The 16,446-nt window shown below is 39.4% G+C and overlaps 1 protein-coding gene across 21 annotated transcripts in view; it reads right to left on the reverse strand.

Moving 5' to 3' along the window:
- Positions 1–16,446, reverse strand: part of ENOX1 (ecto-NOX disulfide-thiol exchanger 1) — a 531,147-nt gene that overhangs the window by 38,497 nt on the left and 476,204 nt on the right. For all 21 annotated transcript variants that reach the window (XM_079136948.1, XM_079136943.1, XM_079136940.1 and 18 more), the window contains one exon: positions 3,054–3,156. In XM_079136948.1, the coding sequence (XP_078993074.1) occupies positions 3,054–3,156 (103 nt within the window). The remainder of the gene's footprint in view (positions 1–3,053; positions 3,157–16,446) is intronic.

Genomic DNA, 16,446 nt, shown 5'->3' on the forward strand with positions numbered 1-16,446 from the left:
AATACCAACTCATATCCCTTGAAATGAAGACTCCAGGTTAAAAAAGTGCTCATGTGAATATCCGGTTGGGATATAAGCTTTTGCACAGATAAATCAGTGTCACAAATAATCAAAAATAACTGGGATTGCATATTGCTTATGAAGTTTGGGCCTCAGTTCTATAGTCTTTGTAGGTGAAATCCATTTGAAATCATTTATTATTCACGCCCCCTTTCTCTCAGGCAGTTGAGATTGGTGCCAGTGTGCATTTCTTATATAACATTAATGTGTCCCAATAGAGGATTGGGTTATGTGAATTTACTAGCACATAACATATACTATGGACTCCCATATGTGACGAAGATTTTGCCAGTTAATATTAAGGGAGATTTTCTGCTGTGCTCCTGGGATTCTAGACTGGCTTAGGGTGTCCTCTCTACATGTTTAGTTATTCCAGGGGAATTGCAGAGAGTATTTTTTTATTTTTATTTTTGCAGAGACTATTTTTAACCCCTCCAGTTGCACCAGAAGTCTGAGGACTCTCAGAATCATTCTACCTGTGAGAATCTTCAAAGCAGCTCAGCCCCAGCACCAGGAACTTCCCTTTCTCTCTTGCCTGGTCCATAGCAGTTTTGTCCCCACCACTGTCTCTATCTAGATTCCAAAAGCTGCAGGGGAGGTCTGAATGTTCCCAACATTCAGGTATCTACAAAGTAGAAATGGCCAAGCTAAAATAGCAAGCAAAGTTAATGGCAGAGGGCAACTTCGTCTTTTAACAGGTCTACTGCCATTCTTAGAAACTTCTTAATTGGAGTGGGTTTTTTTAATAGGATTGTTTTCTCTTTGATTACAAAAAGGTATAAAAAACATAGATGTTGGTGGGTTTGAATAGGAAGCAACATCTTTTTGTCCAACTACCCGTATGTAAAGTAAAATAAAATATCAAGAAAGGTAGGGAGGAAATAGAAAATGGAGAGGGGGAAACTCCTAAGTGTAGTTAAATCAAACGCTTAAGTCTCCAGCCTTCCTTTTACCTAACCGTTCTCAGGTGTTGATTCAAGATGAGTGAACTCTAGGGTTCTCTTCTGCTCAACCCCAAACTTTAAGTGGTAATAATATAGACAGGCTAGATCAAGGGGCCAACAATGAGGGGGAAAGCCCTGGAAAAGTTAGAGTTTGTTGTGCATACTTTCTATTGACGACCTTGACTTACTAATATTTTTGTTTCTAATACACTTGAATTAACTAGTTTCTATTTTTTCTAGTACTAAAGACATTAGCAGAGAAGGTGTGTTATCTACTCCTATTATTATATGGTTTATAAAGCATTCTTTTTAAATTTAGAGGGAGGTGATTTTAAAATGTGTGTGTATGTGTGTGTGTGTGTGTGTGTGTGTGTGTGTGTGTATCTCATAGGTCCTAGTAAATATGTAGATTTTTGACAGGAAGAAAATAAATAGATCTGTTATCACTTTTTTTTAAACATTCCAGTGGTCAGAATTATTAACACTTCAACAAAAAGAAAAGTTTTCTGCAGATCATTTTGTGCGCTGTTCATATCCTAAAATCATTGTGGGTGAAATCACATGTTTGTCACACTGAGTAAAAGAGAAACAATTTTCAGAGTTGCACGGCTTTTCCAATAGGAGAGAAATCCAGTTACCAACTATATGTGGGTTCACTTGGGGTTCCTGGGACTGATGGCACATCAGCATGTCTTTTGAGACATGCACATGGCATGTCATTACAGCTGTATATCATCAGAGCAAAAAAAAAAAATAATTGGTTTTCCTTGGAGTATCTCTAAGTTGATGTCATATTCAATAACCCCGTAGTTGAAAAATCTATATATGATGGATGAAGTTTGGACTATCTTCTGAATTTAATTCCTCCTGTGCCAGCTTCTGCAGGCCCTGGTGTACCTGTCATTTTGAAGTGTTTAACTGCAACCAAGAGCTACTTTTGCCAGATAACGAACTCCAGGAGAAAAATTTTTCTCATGTGTACGACAGTCTCATTCTTCACTCTTAACTGTGCCATGGAGGAGCCAGTGAATTTGGAGCTTTAGCCTGGGTTGGGTGCTAAGTCACAGCTTGAATCAAGGCTGTGGATCACAGGGTGAGGACAATGCTTCCTTCATCTGGGTTTGAGGGTTTCCAGGGCGTACAGGCTTCTAAGGTGGAGTCCCAGGCATTATAACACGTTTCCACCACGCCTCCTCCCTGTAAGAGGAAGTACTGCTTTTGCATCCATCAATGATGGCTCTCAGAAGAAAACATCTAGAGCTTTGTCTGGCTCAGACAAAGAAAAAGCCAACCTAGAAGTGTTTTGTGGGGGCAACTGTATGGTTCAGGTGGACAGCAAATTTCTTCTTCTCCCTTAGTGGCCAGCATCTTTTATTTACTTGAGTAAATGGATTCAGAGTTGGCAGGGAATTCTGGATTAGAATACTCTGGTTTAGCCTAGTACCATAAGTCCAGATACACCTGTTTTCATGCATATTTTAGGTCTGGTCTGGGGGCTGCCCTCAGGATATGGACACTGTTGAGGGTGTTCAAGGTTAAACTTCCAGGTTCAAAGTCTAGACATCTGACTTGGTTTGGAACTTTTAGGTTAGAACCAACCTGGACTCCAGGTGGAAGTACGATGTCCAAATTCAGATTTGTGATATGTGAGCTGTAATCTGTTTACCTGAACTTAGTTTTATGTCTGACAACCAACTAATATATGTGGTTATAGAAGAGCAAAACCTCCATTAGTTTGTACGTCACTAATTTGGAATGTATGTAATATAGTCTTTTTTTAATGTGTCTTTTAGTTGGCAATGGATCTTTATTTATTTATATGTGTTGCTGAGAATTGAACCCAGTGCTTCACACATGCTAGGCAAGTGCTCTGCCACTGAGCCCCAACCCCAGCCCTGTAATATATTATTGATGAGATTAATCTCACCTTCGACCAGAAGGCAAAGTTTAAATTGCTAACAAGCTGGAGTTGAATTAATAAAATATTATTTAAACTAATTATTCAAGACTTATTTAAGAGAATAGTTAAAGAAAACAGAATTTCCTTACCTATTAGAAGAGCTTCTTTCTCAGATTTTAAGCCTTGGCTTCTTTTCTCAATATTATTCTCCCGGTCTTGGTTGACTAATGCAACTGTCAAGACATTGATTTCCTATAAAGTTAAAAAAACAAAAGCCATATATATGTTTATGTAGATTCTATGAATTCCAATAAAAACCACCAGCTATCTGAAGCTCTATAAAAGAGGTCATCACTTCCATTTATAAATGAATATCAAATCTTATAAATAATTGATATATTTGCCCAACAGTAGAAAATTCTAAAACCTAGACTCCTAACTTCTTTAAGCAAACCAAGAAACTGTATAAGTAGAAAATTCGACACAAATTATCTTAGATTTTTGTCCATGTTTTGATTAAACTCTGTTCGCTATAGCTGTATTTGACTGTAGCTAATTTAACATGTTTTATTTCAAATATGAAAAATTTTCTGGGAAAGTTTATAGCACATCACATTGATTTATAATGCTATGCTAGTATCTTGAGTGAGTATATGGGGAAACAGAACCTACTGGGAAGCACAGAATGTTGGTAGGAGTATTTAAATTGAGTAGGTATGATGTGGATCCCGATACACTATCAGAAAAGGTAGATAAAGCACAGACTGGGAAATTCTTCTCTTTGGAAACTAAGACTGAAAAATTGTACAACAACCGATTAACACATGAAACATTGACGCTGGACTATTTTTAGTTCTTTCTATGGTCTTCTTAATTTGAAGACAGAGATAAAGATTCAACTCATATCTTCCCAGTCTTGATATGAAGACTCAAAAGAGAGAGTGATTTAATAGGAATTTAAAGATCTGCATGTGTGGGATAATAGAATCATTAGGGAAGTTGAGTTTTTCTAGAGGGAAGATGTTCACTGAAAGATGGTTCTCCAGTGAGATCCAAGATAGCTAGATAAAGGTTTCCTATACAAAGTTATGTGATAGAGAAGTACCAGGGAAATAAAGGAAACACTATTTCCAGGAGCGTGGCTGAGGGAGAACTCTGGAAATCAGCAGAAAATGATGGGAACTTTAAAAAATCTGGAGAGTTGGAAAGGCAATCTAGAGAAAAGGGCAAGACAATCTGCAACTTCAACCCCAGCTCATGGCTGGTGAGTGGGCAGTGTGTGTAGAGGATGCGATGACTCCACAATGCCAGGGAAGGTAAGTGGCAAAGTACCAGCAACACCATCAGAGCAGCAGATGGGTGGGCCTAACTGCAGGAGAAGTCCACAGTCCTTACAGGCTTAAATCCAATTTGGGAATTGGCTGGTCAGAGAACAACTGCTCTGCTCCAAAGAATAAACTCTCATTGGGCCTCCCCCAACCCCCAGAACACAAGCTGCTACAACAGATGCCACTGCTAGATGCCATCTTGCCTTAGGGGATGGCAGCTGGTTTCCTGAGCTGACGGCAGCTTTGAGCCTGTGTGTGCCTCACAGAGCAGAGAGAGAGAGCTTTCCTCAGCATCTTGCACCTTCAGGACCAGTGGCTGCCAGAGCCACAAGCTCAAGTTCCAGTGGCACTTGTCCCATAGGAATGAGGGAAGGTCTCCTCACCAGTCTGCGGTCTTGAGATTGCAGTTGCTGGTATGAAAGTCCCCATATCACCTGTGCATCTGTGGGGATCTGTGGAAGGTTCAAGCTGCATCCCGTAGTCCCAGAATCATGGCCCAAACCCAAGCTCTACCTTTGCTTGCTCTGAGGGAACTAAGGAAGGTCTCTTTCCTAGCTCATGGCCTTGTACTGAAGCACTGGCGTGAAAAGTCCTGATGTCACTCACACCTGTCTAGAAGACCCTGGGAAAGATTAAATTCACATTCTTCAGCTCCAAAAATTTACCTACCAGTGACCTAAATCTTGTACCACCTGCTGTACCACCTGCAAGGACTTAGGAAAGGTCTCATCCTCAGCCCACAGCCTTGGAACTGCAATTGCTAGTATAAAAATCCCCAGCATCAATCATATTCATCTCTGGAGAACAAGGGAAGTTCCCATCATGCCCTGCAGTTTCAGGACCATCACTACCCATGCCACAAGTCTTGTCCCATCAACATTTGACCTGCATGAGCTAGGGACATTCCTATCCATATCTGACATCTCCAGACTATAGATACCCAAATACCAGGCCTTGACACAACCTGTGTTTGGACTAGGGAAGATCTCCTCCATCTTCTTCACTTCCAGTTTCATGGGTAACACCACAAGCCCAAATGTCACCTATGTATGCTCCAGAAGTCCTAGAGGAGGTCTCCTCCACAGCTAGAGTCCTGGAACCATACCTACTGTTGCCCTAGCCTCACCTGTATTTGTCTCTTAAGAATTGGAGAAGTCCCATCTAGGTATTGCAGCTCTAGGAAGTGGTTACCTGCACTACAAGGACCAGAGCTACCCACAATAAATCCACAAAACCCAGGGAAGGTCCCCTTTACATTCCAACCTTGAGTCCATGGTTCCCAGTGCCACCAGCCCCATCATCACCTGTGCTCATGTAAGGGGAAGGTTCTATTCCATCCTGTGGCTCCAGAATTGAGGCTGCTGGTACCACAAGCCCTGGATATCACATTCATCCTGAGGAACATGGAGAAAGTCTCCTTCACATCCTATGGCTCAAGGCCCATGACTGCTGACATCCTTGGGGTCACGTATGCTTGCCTGCAGAATCTGGGGATGGTCCTCTTGACATTTCACACCACCAAGACTGTAACAGTTGCTATTGCAAGCCCAAGTGCCATCAGTACTTAACTCTATGGGGCCTGAAGATTTACACCTTTGAAAGCCTATGCCCAACTGCAACATTTTACAACTATTTTCATATTCTGCTGCAGTCTAGAGAACTGAGGCACTGATGTTCTGATGTTCATCACAATCAAAGAAATTAAACAATTTTGAACACACCTATAATCAAAGCAAAAGTAGCCACACAGTTGACATCACACATCCCATCTAAATGGAAAAATATTTTCCTATAAAAGCTATTACATAAAATTGGAAGAGGTGAATAGTTCACTAGATGTACATCAACATTAGGGATACAAAACCCATGAACAAAAAAGACACCTCCAAAGGAACACAATAGTTCCCCAGAAACATAACATTTTTGAGGAAAAATATAAAATGCTGGAAAAAATCAAAATAATGACCTTAATGAAATTGAGTGAGATGCAAGAGAATATAAATAGAAAAGGCACAGAAATGAGAAAAAAATTCAGGATCTGAATAAGAAGTTCACCAAAGAGAAAGAAACATGAAAAGTACCAATAAGAAATCTCGAAGCTAAAAAATCAAGCCATGAAATAAAAAATACAATTGAGACTAAGCGGAAGAGTGAATTTTTGAACTTGAGTTCAAATCTTTTGAGGTAACCCATTAGACAAAAAGAAAAAAAAAAAGAATTAAAAAGGATGAAGTAAGCACATGAGATTTTGTGGGACACTATTAAACAATTATTCACATCATGGGAATTTCAGGAGGAGAAAAGGAAAAAGGAATTGAAAACCTATTTCACAAAATAATAATTTATAAAAACTTCACAAATATTCAAAGAGGTATGGACATCCAGATTTAAGTTCAAAGGAGTCCCAGACAGATTCACCAAAAACAACTTTCACCAAAGCACATTCTAGTCAAAATGCCAGAATATTTATTCTCACAGGATAAAGTGAGAATCCTAAAAATAGCAAGATAAAAGCATCATGTGCCATTAGAATTTTAGCAAACCTGAAAGCCAGAAGAGAATTGGATGATATAATCAAAATCCTAGAAGAGGAAAACCTGCAAACTAAGAATACTATACCCAGTAAAACTATCTTTCAGAAATGATCAAATAGAATTTGCTCCAGTGTTGCAAGAATGGTTCAGCATATGCAAATTAATAAATGTGAAACAACATATCAAAGGAATGAATTCGACCAAAACCATTTGAATATCTTAACAGAGGCAGTAAAAAGCATTTGAAAAAAATTCAACATCTCGAAATAAAAACTCTCAAGAAATTAAATACAGAAGGAACATACCACACACACAAAAAACTATAGACTATCTATGAATAACCCATAGCTAGAATCATACTGAATAGGGAAAAGCTGGAAACATTTCCTCAAAGATTTGAAACAAGACAAGTATATTCACTTTCAAGATTCTTTTAATATAGCACTTGAAGTCTTAGCAAGAGCATTAGTCGAGAGAAATAAGGGGCATCTGGACTGGCAATTATGCATGTTTGCAAATTATACAATTTTATACACAGACAAATCTATGCCATCAAAAGCTGTTAGAACTAATAAACTAATTCAGTAAAGTTGTAGGACACAATATCAGCATACAAAAAGTAACATTTTTATATACCAAAGATAAATTTGCTGAAAAAGAAATCGAGAGAACAATCCCCTTCACAAAAGCAAAAAAAAAAAAAAAAAAAAAAGGAATAAATTTAACAAAGAAGTGAAAGATCTTCACAATAAAATTTGTAAAATGCTGGTGAAAAAATTATAGAAGATAAAAATGGCAAGATACTGTGGGTTCATGGATTAGTAGAACTGATGTTAAAATGAGCATACTAGCTAAAATAATCTATAGGTTCAATGAAATTCTCACCAAAATACCAATGATTTTCTTCCTAAAAATAGATTAAACAATCCTAAAGTTCATATGGCACCACAAAGGATCCAGAATAGTCTAACTGATCCTGAACAAGAAAGAAAGGAAAAAAAAAAACCAAAAAATAACAAAAACAGGAAAACAAAGCTGGCGGCATCACAATACCTGACTTCCAAACATACTGCAAAGTTGTAGTAACCAAATGAGCAAGGTACTAGCATGAACAGACACACAGACCAAAGGAGCAGAATACAGAACACTAAAGTTAATCCATGTTCACCCAGCCAACTAACTTTTTTCCACATTTTTTCCCTTGTGATGCTGAAGGTAGAACCCAGGGGTTCCTGCAAACTAAGACAGTGCTCCACCGCTGAGCTATATTGTTTGTCCAACTAATTTTTGACAAAGGTGCCAAGAACATTCAGTGGAGAAAGAAGAGTCTCTTCAGTAAATGGCACAAGCAAAATTGAATATACAGATGCAGAAAAATGAAACCAGATCCCTTTTTCTCACTGTACACAAAAGAGAGCCAAGACCCAAATGTAAAACCTGAAATTGAAATTGCTACACAGAAATATAAAGGAGACACTTCAAGACATTGGTGTGAGCAATGATTTTTTAAGATAGGCCCCCAAAGGCAGACAACAAAAGTAAAAAAAAAAGACAATTGGGATTATATCAAACTAAGAAGATTCTGCATAGCAAATAATCAACAGAGTGAAGAGATAACCTATAGAATGGGGTAAAATATTTTCAAACTATTCATTGGACAAGAGATTAATATCCAGAATATGAGGAACTCAGAAAATTGAATATGCATAAAAAACCAAACAATCCATTTAAAAATAGACTTAAGATATGAATTGGTGTTTCTCAAAGGGAGACTTACAAGTGGCAACCAGTATATAAAAAATTTACAATTTCATCAGGGAACTGGAAATCAAAGCTAAAATGAAATATCATCTTACCCTAGTTAGAATGAGTATCGTCAAAAAGACAAAAAATAACAAATGCTAGTGAGATATGAAGAAAGGGGGACTCTTATACACTGTTGGTGGTAATGTGTATCAGTGCAGCTATTATGGAAGACAGTGTGAATGCTCCTTTAAAAACTAACAACAGTACTATCACATAATCTAGCGATTTCACTCCTGGGTATATCACCAAAAACGATGAAATCATTGCACTAAAGAGATACATGCACTCCCACGTTTACTGCAGCACTATTTGCAATAGATAAAATATAGAATCAACCTAGTTGCCCATCTGTGGGTGAATGGATAAATAAAATGTGGGTGGAATATATATACAACAGAATATTATTCAGACATCAAAAAGAAAGAAATGCTGTTATTTGCAGCAAGATGCACAGAACAGAACTGAACGTTACTGTTAAATGAAATAAAAAAGAAAGACAAACATCATATGTTCTCAATCATTTGTAGAAATTTAAAAACAATCCCATAGAATGGAGTGTGGGTTAATGGTCACTAGGGCCTGGGAAGTAGAAGGAGCAGGGGAAGGAAAGAAGTTAGATAAGGGACACCAAAAAATTCACTAGCACACAAAAATGATTTAACGCTTGAAGTGATGGAAGAGTTTATTACCCTGATTTATTACACAGTATCTACTTGTATCCAATTATCATAAAATACCTAATAAAGATATACAGATAGTATGTCTCAATTTAAAAAAAAAAGATGATTCTCAAAGAAGGGCTAGCACATTGAGTAGGAGTTAAAAGACCTTTCCATAAAATGGTGAGAAATCTGCTGGGGTAAGATAGTCATTAGATAGGGCTAAATGGACAAAGAACTTGGATGGTCTGAACAAATGGTTTGGCAAGTTTTTACAGAATTGGAACTGGGTACAAGAGAGGTATTTAGCTAGTTAATAAAATTAACCAAACTTGTCACATACAAGAATTAGAAATCGCTGGGAGTATGCTGAACATGCAAAGAGTACAAACTACATCTGAAAGCATTCAAATAAAAAAATATACTCAGCACATGCCCATCAAAATAGATCTGCGAGCTTAATTTAACATGAGTTACTACTCTGTAAATCAAGAGTGATTAGAAATTGCTGGGGAGAAAAGACTACTGAGAAATTGTGGTTGGTAATATTTGGTGAGCATTTTTGAGGTTTCTTTTAAGGTCACACTTACCTACTGATGACTGAGTAATCAAGACTGAGTAAGTGGTGAAGACAGGTGAGGTAAAGAATTGAAGGAATCACAGTGATGTGATGACAGATCAGAGGGAGGATCATGGTTGGCTAGAAGGTGTCAACTGAGACTGATGTTCGAATTGTCCCCATGAGAAGAGGGGTCAGAAAGAGTAATGGTCTAAGGCGAGCCTTGAACAGCTGTACGTAAAATGTCATTAGAGATGAAAGGGGCTCTTATGCTTCATAAAGGGGATCTTGGGAGAGCCCCAGTGGAAACACAATTAAGAACTTTAAAATAGAACAAATCTTAAAGGTTTATGGAGATGCAATTAAAACATTTTATAAAGAGTTACAAGGATGGGAATAGGAATTCCTTTTGAGATGAAACAACACATGGTTTCTTGATGAGGCTGTCTCAATTACAGTGGAGAAGGGCTGTGTGTACACTTTATCTCCTGGGCCAGTGGGGCCAAGGAACCTGCTGAGCTTTGTTCATCGTATGCTGTAAGGACAAACAGGGCCATGCACTGGGCTTCTAGGTCTTTGAAGGTAGGATGCTAAGTGGACTGCAGGCTGAGGTTCCATAAAGATCTCACAAGGGAGGTTTAGAAAGAAAGAGGTTGGAAGAACATTAACTAGGATAATGACTCCATCATTAAAATACACAAATAATGAAATTCAGAGCTGAGTGGAAATAATATCTCCAAGAGCGGGTGATCTGTTTACAGCCTGGATGATAATTGAGGCCAAATGAAATTAACCAAAAGAGTTTAGTAGACAACAGGCCCACATTAATTGCCAAGACTGAGTGGTGTCCTGGGGCCAGTACATAGTTAAGGATTCAGGTTTAGGAGGGAAATAGACTGCAGAGAACAGGCAGTATGCGGGGAGACACCAGGAGATGGGAAGGGCAGAAAAGAAAGAGTCCACCCAAAGGTGCTGTTAGGCACCTGTCTTCATGTCCAAATCTGGAGTCATAAAGGGGGACTGTGAGCAGGGCCCCTACAAATGCTACTGAATCAACAGCATCTATAAGGAACTAGATAGAGCCTACCAGTAACTCTTAGATGATGTTCTAGAGTTGGGCAAATGAGGATGAAAATTCTAGAACCACCACTCTGTGAAAATATCTTGTTATTAGATACTGTGGTCTGTGCTTTGTTGACCACAAACAGTGTGCTATTGCATGGTCTTCTGCAGAGACCATGGAGTAAACACACCTCTCTGCCTGGATCCCATACTAGTCAGCAGGCTTGGGTCTGCTAGAATCCTGAGGCTTGGTAAATACTCCAGTTTGGGGGTATTTCTGAAAGTTTTGTACAGGAGGAAATGGAACTATTTTTCTGACTCCTCCAGGATGGAGAACTATCTGGGAATGGAGAACTATCAGCCAATGAAGCTGATCAGGTGGGCTTTAAGGAATGTATGCACCTTATAATAAACTGACCTTAAAACAGAATTTTCATCGTATAGCAATGGTGTGTCCAAGTATAGTAACTAGAGACTTAGGTCAATAATTCATTTAGTAAAGTGGATCAACTTGTGACCACTCAAGAATTTCTACTGTCTAAGTGTCCTGAAGTCTAAGTCTGCTGTGGACAGGGTAAAAGCTCAGACTCTGGCTGACAGAATGACAGAGTTAACTCTCATTAACTCTGGATGAGTGAATGCTCAAGTCATATATTTTGCCAAAGACAAATGTTAACATTAATATGAATATATCTTTAGGGTTAGAAGATAGAATAGTGATTTTAGATAGCTATATTATATGCTGTGCTTTTTGTTGATAAAAAAGAAGGACTTTGTTCTAAGGACTTGTGCATCATTGGTTAATTAGAAAAATAAAACTAATCTTATTTGTTTGTGTTTATAATAGTGTTCACCTGAATAAGATAATTGTAATTATTGGTAATCTACAAGTTTAGGGTAGTTTATGAAGGACAAAGTAGATAAGCAATATCTGTTCCTCTCCTCCATGTTTTTACTTAGTGTCTAAAAATCTAAATTACCATCTACTGTTTGTCAAAACAGCTCCATCATCATGAATGGATAAAGAGGACTGAATACACAGAATATGGAACTAAGTTATTCTCTAAACCCTTGTTGCATTTAAACTACAACTATTTTTACTTTTGGCTACCCCCAAAATATTTATTTTACATATGTGTATATATATAAATATGTTATATATATAAATATATATTATTTGTATATATCACATAGATATCACATGACTATTATCTGCCGGGGAATTTGAAGTGTTTAGGGATATGGAGTCCAGAGTGACAAGGAGTGCATTCTTACTCAGGGGCCAGCAAACAATTTTTCTAAAAGGTCTATAAGAAGGTAAAGTCAGTGGATAAAGCTAGAGAAGCAGGTATCTCAGGATGAGGGGTTTAGATTACATCTGGAAGTCTTCACAAATGAAAAATTTTCAGCAGAGAAGGTTTGTAAATAACTACATTTGAGGACGTAGGTTTGAAGGCAATGAAAGTGGAGTCAGGCACAAGAGGTTGGAGCCTACTGCAAGAGTCTAGTCAGGAGTGCAGACTGCCAACAGGAGAAATATGCAAGAGGTAGAATTTTTTAAAGAATCTGGTGACCTGGTGAATGAGACAGTGTGAGTAGGAAAACAGAGAAATCAGGAAGTATGGAAACGAGGTTGCTTAGGTTTATAAGTTTTGAACTTACTGTGTCTATGGTATCTTGTCAAAGAATGGGAGAGGTAGTAGGATATATAGGTTTTTGAACTTAGAAACAAGGTCCTCATAGCTCTTTTAAAGGACGTTTGTGTTTACAGCAAATACCCATGATTCTCCTGCAAAGAGCAAGCTTGATCACACTTGACATAAATAAAGTTGATTTCCCAAGTTCAGTGTTTCTATCCTGAACACAACCCCATATATATGCAGGCATCCCTCTGGGCCCCTCTGCAGGAGATGTTCAGGTTGTAAGATCCATGAGGATAAGCCCAATGAAGGCAGGATGGCTGGTAGCACGTGGTAAAACCGGAAAGGGACACTTATCAAAGTGCTTCTGGGAACAACTCCTCATAATAGAGACAGATTGGCCATGCTATTGAAGAGAAAGGGAGACGATTTTCAAGGATATCAGAGGATATATAATTTATGCTATGTCAACATACGGTTTTAAAAAGCTCTCTTGTCTCCCTCCTTCCCATTTTTACTTTCATTATCACACAGCACAAGTCCTGTATTTCTCAAAGGCATTTGTTCCAGTCCTCTTGAAAACCTTCTTCATCTGGACACATTTTCTATGCTAGTGATGGGGCAAGTGATCATTATGCACTTGGGGAGAACTGACTTTCACATTTGCTTTCTCAAAACCACTGACCCCGTTGAAGTGTTGACCCCATCTAAGCAAGTGAGGCTACATGGCCAAGTGGAAGCCAGGCTCTAATTTTGTCACAACCAACATATACATATTGGATAACATGAGGCAGAACGTTTTCTTAAATCTTAATTTTCTCTTACTATTCTATGGCTATCACCTATGTGGCTGTGAGGACCAGATTTAAAAACTATAAACTTCTAGGGATATGTCGTAATGCCATCATTATTCACTCTTATTATTGATGGAACTGCCTGGATACAAAACAGGTCCCTAACATAGACTTGAGGTTATGAATTCAAGCAAGAAATCTGTGTAAGACCTTGACTGCAGTCATGTAAAAATAGGTATGCAAGAAATGATAACTGTGGTTCTATTTGCATAGTGGATATTTTTTCTTTTCTAAATTTCCTGTGGACATTTTGTTACACTGTTATCCCTATAATCCCAGTGCATATAAGTACATTTTGAAGAGCTGTATGTTAAGCAGAGCCCGTAGCTGAACATTTCATTAAGTGACATACTGAGTGACACCCTCCCCACAGCTACACCTGGAAAACAGACCAATACCATGTGACTTCCTCTATGGTCCTCCAAGGGCTGGTGGCTTCTATAGCTACTAGTGCAAGATAAATGGGACAGTCAACAAGATCTACATGGTACAGGTTGACCATGTCACCTCCCACTAAGCCACTGGTTCCATGGCTTTGTTTTGCAGTTTGCTTGTATGCCCTACTCCTAATGTCACACTTCATGACAACAGGGGCCCTGCAGACAATAGTCAAGATGCCAATCAGCTAGTTTCTTATCCTTTACTCACATTTTTGTAAAATACCAAAAGTAGTCTGCTAAGTGATGTACTAGTTTCCATTAACCTTCAAGCTATTCTTCACAGGATTAGAACTGTGGGAGGAAGGAGAATGGAGACATCCCTCATACTTTTCTTTATGAGCCAGTTACTAGCATATAGCAGGCACCCAGTGGCTGATAAATGATGGAGTGGACTGCAATAGTGACAAAATGATGGATCTGGACACAGAAGATTCTGGCTGTAATTGCCAATGACCTGCTGTGTACCCTTGTTTCATTTTTTTCTCTTTGTAAAAAGATCTGAAGCAGATGATCTCTACAGAGTTTTCCTGCTCCAAAGTTCTGTGCCTTTTCTGTGCCCTTTCCCTCCAGAATCAGGCCGACTTGGTACAGATAATATATACTCATCCTGGATTTCTGATGTCATTAAGAATCAGAGAAGACAGACAAAGGAAAGGGAAAAAAACAGTAAGAAACCAAATGGGTAAGAAAAGGATTAATGAGAATGAGTGACTAAACTTTAGAATTTCTCATGGTTCAAGGGAAGTAAGAATGTATCCATGTCCAAGGGTGAGCAGAATCTCAGGCATTTCCTGTGCCTTAGAAACCCCAAAAGCCTTGCTAACCTAACCAAGTTTCTGATTCTGGGTACCATTAGACTCTCTAGCAGCCTTTGATGTTCAGGCAAACCTTAGATGCCCATCAGACATTAGTGTCAGAGAAAGAATTTGAAAACAGACATTTGGAGTCCTGCCCTAAGCCAAGATGCAGCAATTCATCACAATGTGGCCACATTTTACATTGAGATGTTCCACCTCATTGGTGTTCAGGACCCAGAACACATGCATCATGGCCTTAGACAACTTTGAGAACTGTTTTCTAAGATTTTCAATTGCAAAGATTAAAATAGGTGGCGGCTGGTTACAAGTCATAAAAAATAACTTTTTAAATAAATATAGACCAAAACTCAGTGTGGTTTAGGTGCCAGAGATTTCCAGATATTGCATTTTTCCTGGTGGCCATCTTCATTTATATTCATTTAACAAGCCCTGATGTGGGGCTTACTATCTGTAGGTTGTATTATAAATACTTTACAAATATGAACTCATTTAATCCTTATAACAATCCTATGAAGTCTTTTTTTTTTTTTTTTTTTTTTTTTTTTTTTGTAACAGATGAGGAAAACTAGGCATAGAAAGGCTAATAACTTGCCTAAGGTCATACAAGTCATAAGAAGTAGACTGAGGATTTGAACTAATTTGTCTCATTCTAGAGCTTAACCACTGTTCCCAGTTGCCTCCTGAATGCCCTCCTGGCACCCCATTACCATCTCTGTCAACCGAAAAATATTTGGAGCACTAATGTTGAGCAGCTGCAGAGCACTGGGACAGAACCCCCTTCTGAGGGCTGCCTAGAGTCCCAGCTCACTCAGGAGTCAGCAGGGGCTCCAGGCAGGCCCAGCAAGCAGTAGTTTCTGCACAGCCACAGGAACAAAGTGGGACAAGACAGGAGGTCACTCAGCAGCCTGGTCAAGGAGCAGCATTAGCAGGGTCTGCCTGGCTGCTGTTGTTTGGTGATGACAGACTTCCCATGGACTAGTGTGACATGTAACTGTGGTCTGTGTGACAGCAAGGGACTGCAAAGGCAGAGTGCTAGGGGTCAATGAAAAAAAAGATTGACACAACTGATCTCTTGGTTTGGAAGAAGTGGGTAGAGGAAGGCTGAGGTCAAAGTACACTCTGAGAAACTACTATGGGCCATGTGTAGGACTGGCCAGACGGCAGGCGGAGAAGCAGAGAATTATGGTGCAGTCCCAGCCACGCCCCACATATGTGGCTTTAAGGCAGAACTGCTAATGGGAAGAGAGGGGAAAAGGGGAAACAGCAGCATAAAACATGCTTCTGAAAATGTAATGATTTTAGACATTATCTAACAATGTGAAGGAAGGATAAGCACATTCCAAGTACAAACCACAACAAAGAGGGACAGGTTAAAAAGATCTAAACAGAGGCAGAATACAGGAGGAACACCTTCCTGTGCCTCAGCTTTTCCGGAGATCATGGGAAGGAGGCCTTCCGCTTTGCCTACTACAAGCTGCTTAAGAAGGCAGATGAGAGCCATTCAACTCTAGGTTTCACTCTCCTGTTTTGGAGTCCCAGGTTGCTCTGCTGCACAGGGGCTGAAGATCCCTGGGGACAAGGACTAGCTCCTGAGAACCAGGAAATGCTGGGAGCGCCGTAAAGGAGGCCGCTCAGCACAGCGCTGGGACTCGGAGCAACCACTGGGGCTCCGGCGGCTGCCCAGGGGAAGAGTGGCGAGGAGAGCTGTGTGGACTCAGGACACCGGGGCCTGCCCTGAGAAGGAGGAGGAGGAGCGTGGCCACTTGGATTCGGAGTGACTGCACCAGAGCTACAGGCGGTTGCCAGAGGAGAAGCTGCGCAGCGAGCTGTTTGGACTCAGAA

Source organism: Sciurus vulgaris, assembly GCF_902686455.1.
Source record: "Sciurus vulgaris genome assembly, chromosome: 4".
In the NCBI taxonomy this organism is placed as follows: domain Eukaryota; kingdom Metazoa; phylum Chordata; class Mammalia; order Rodentia; family Sciuridae; genus Sciurus; species Sciurus vulgaris.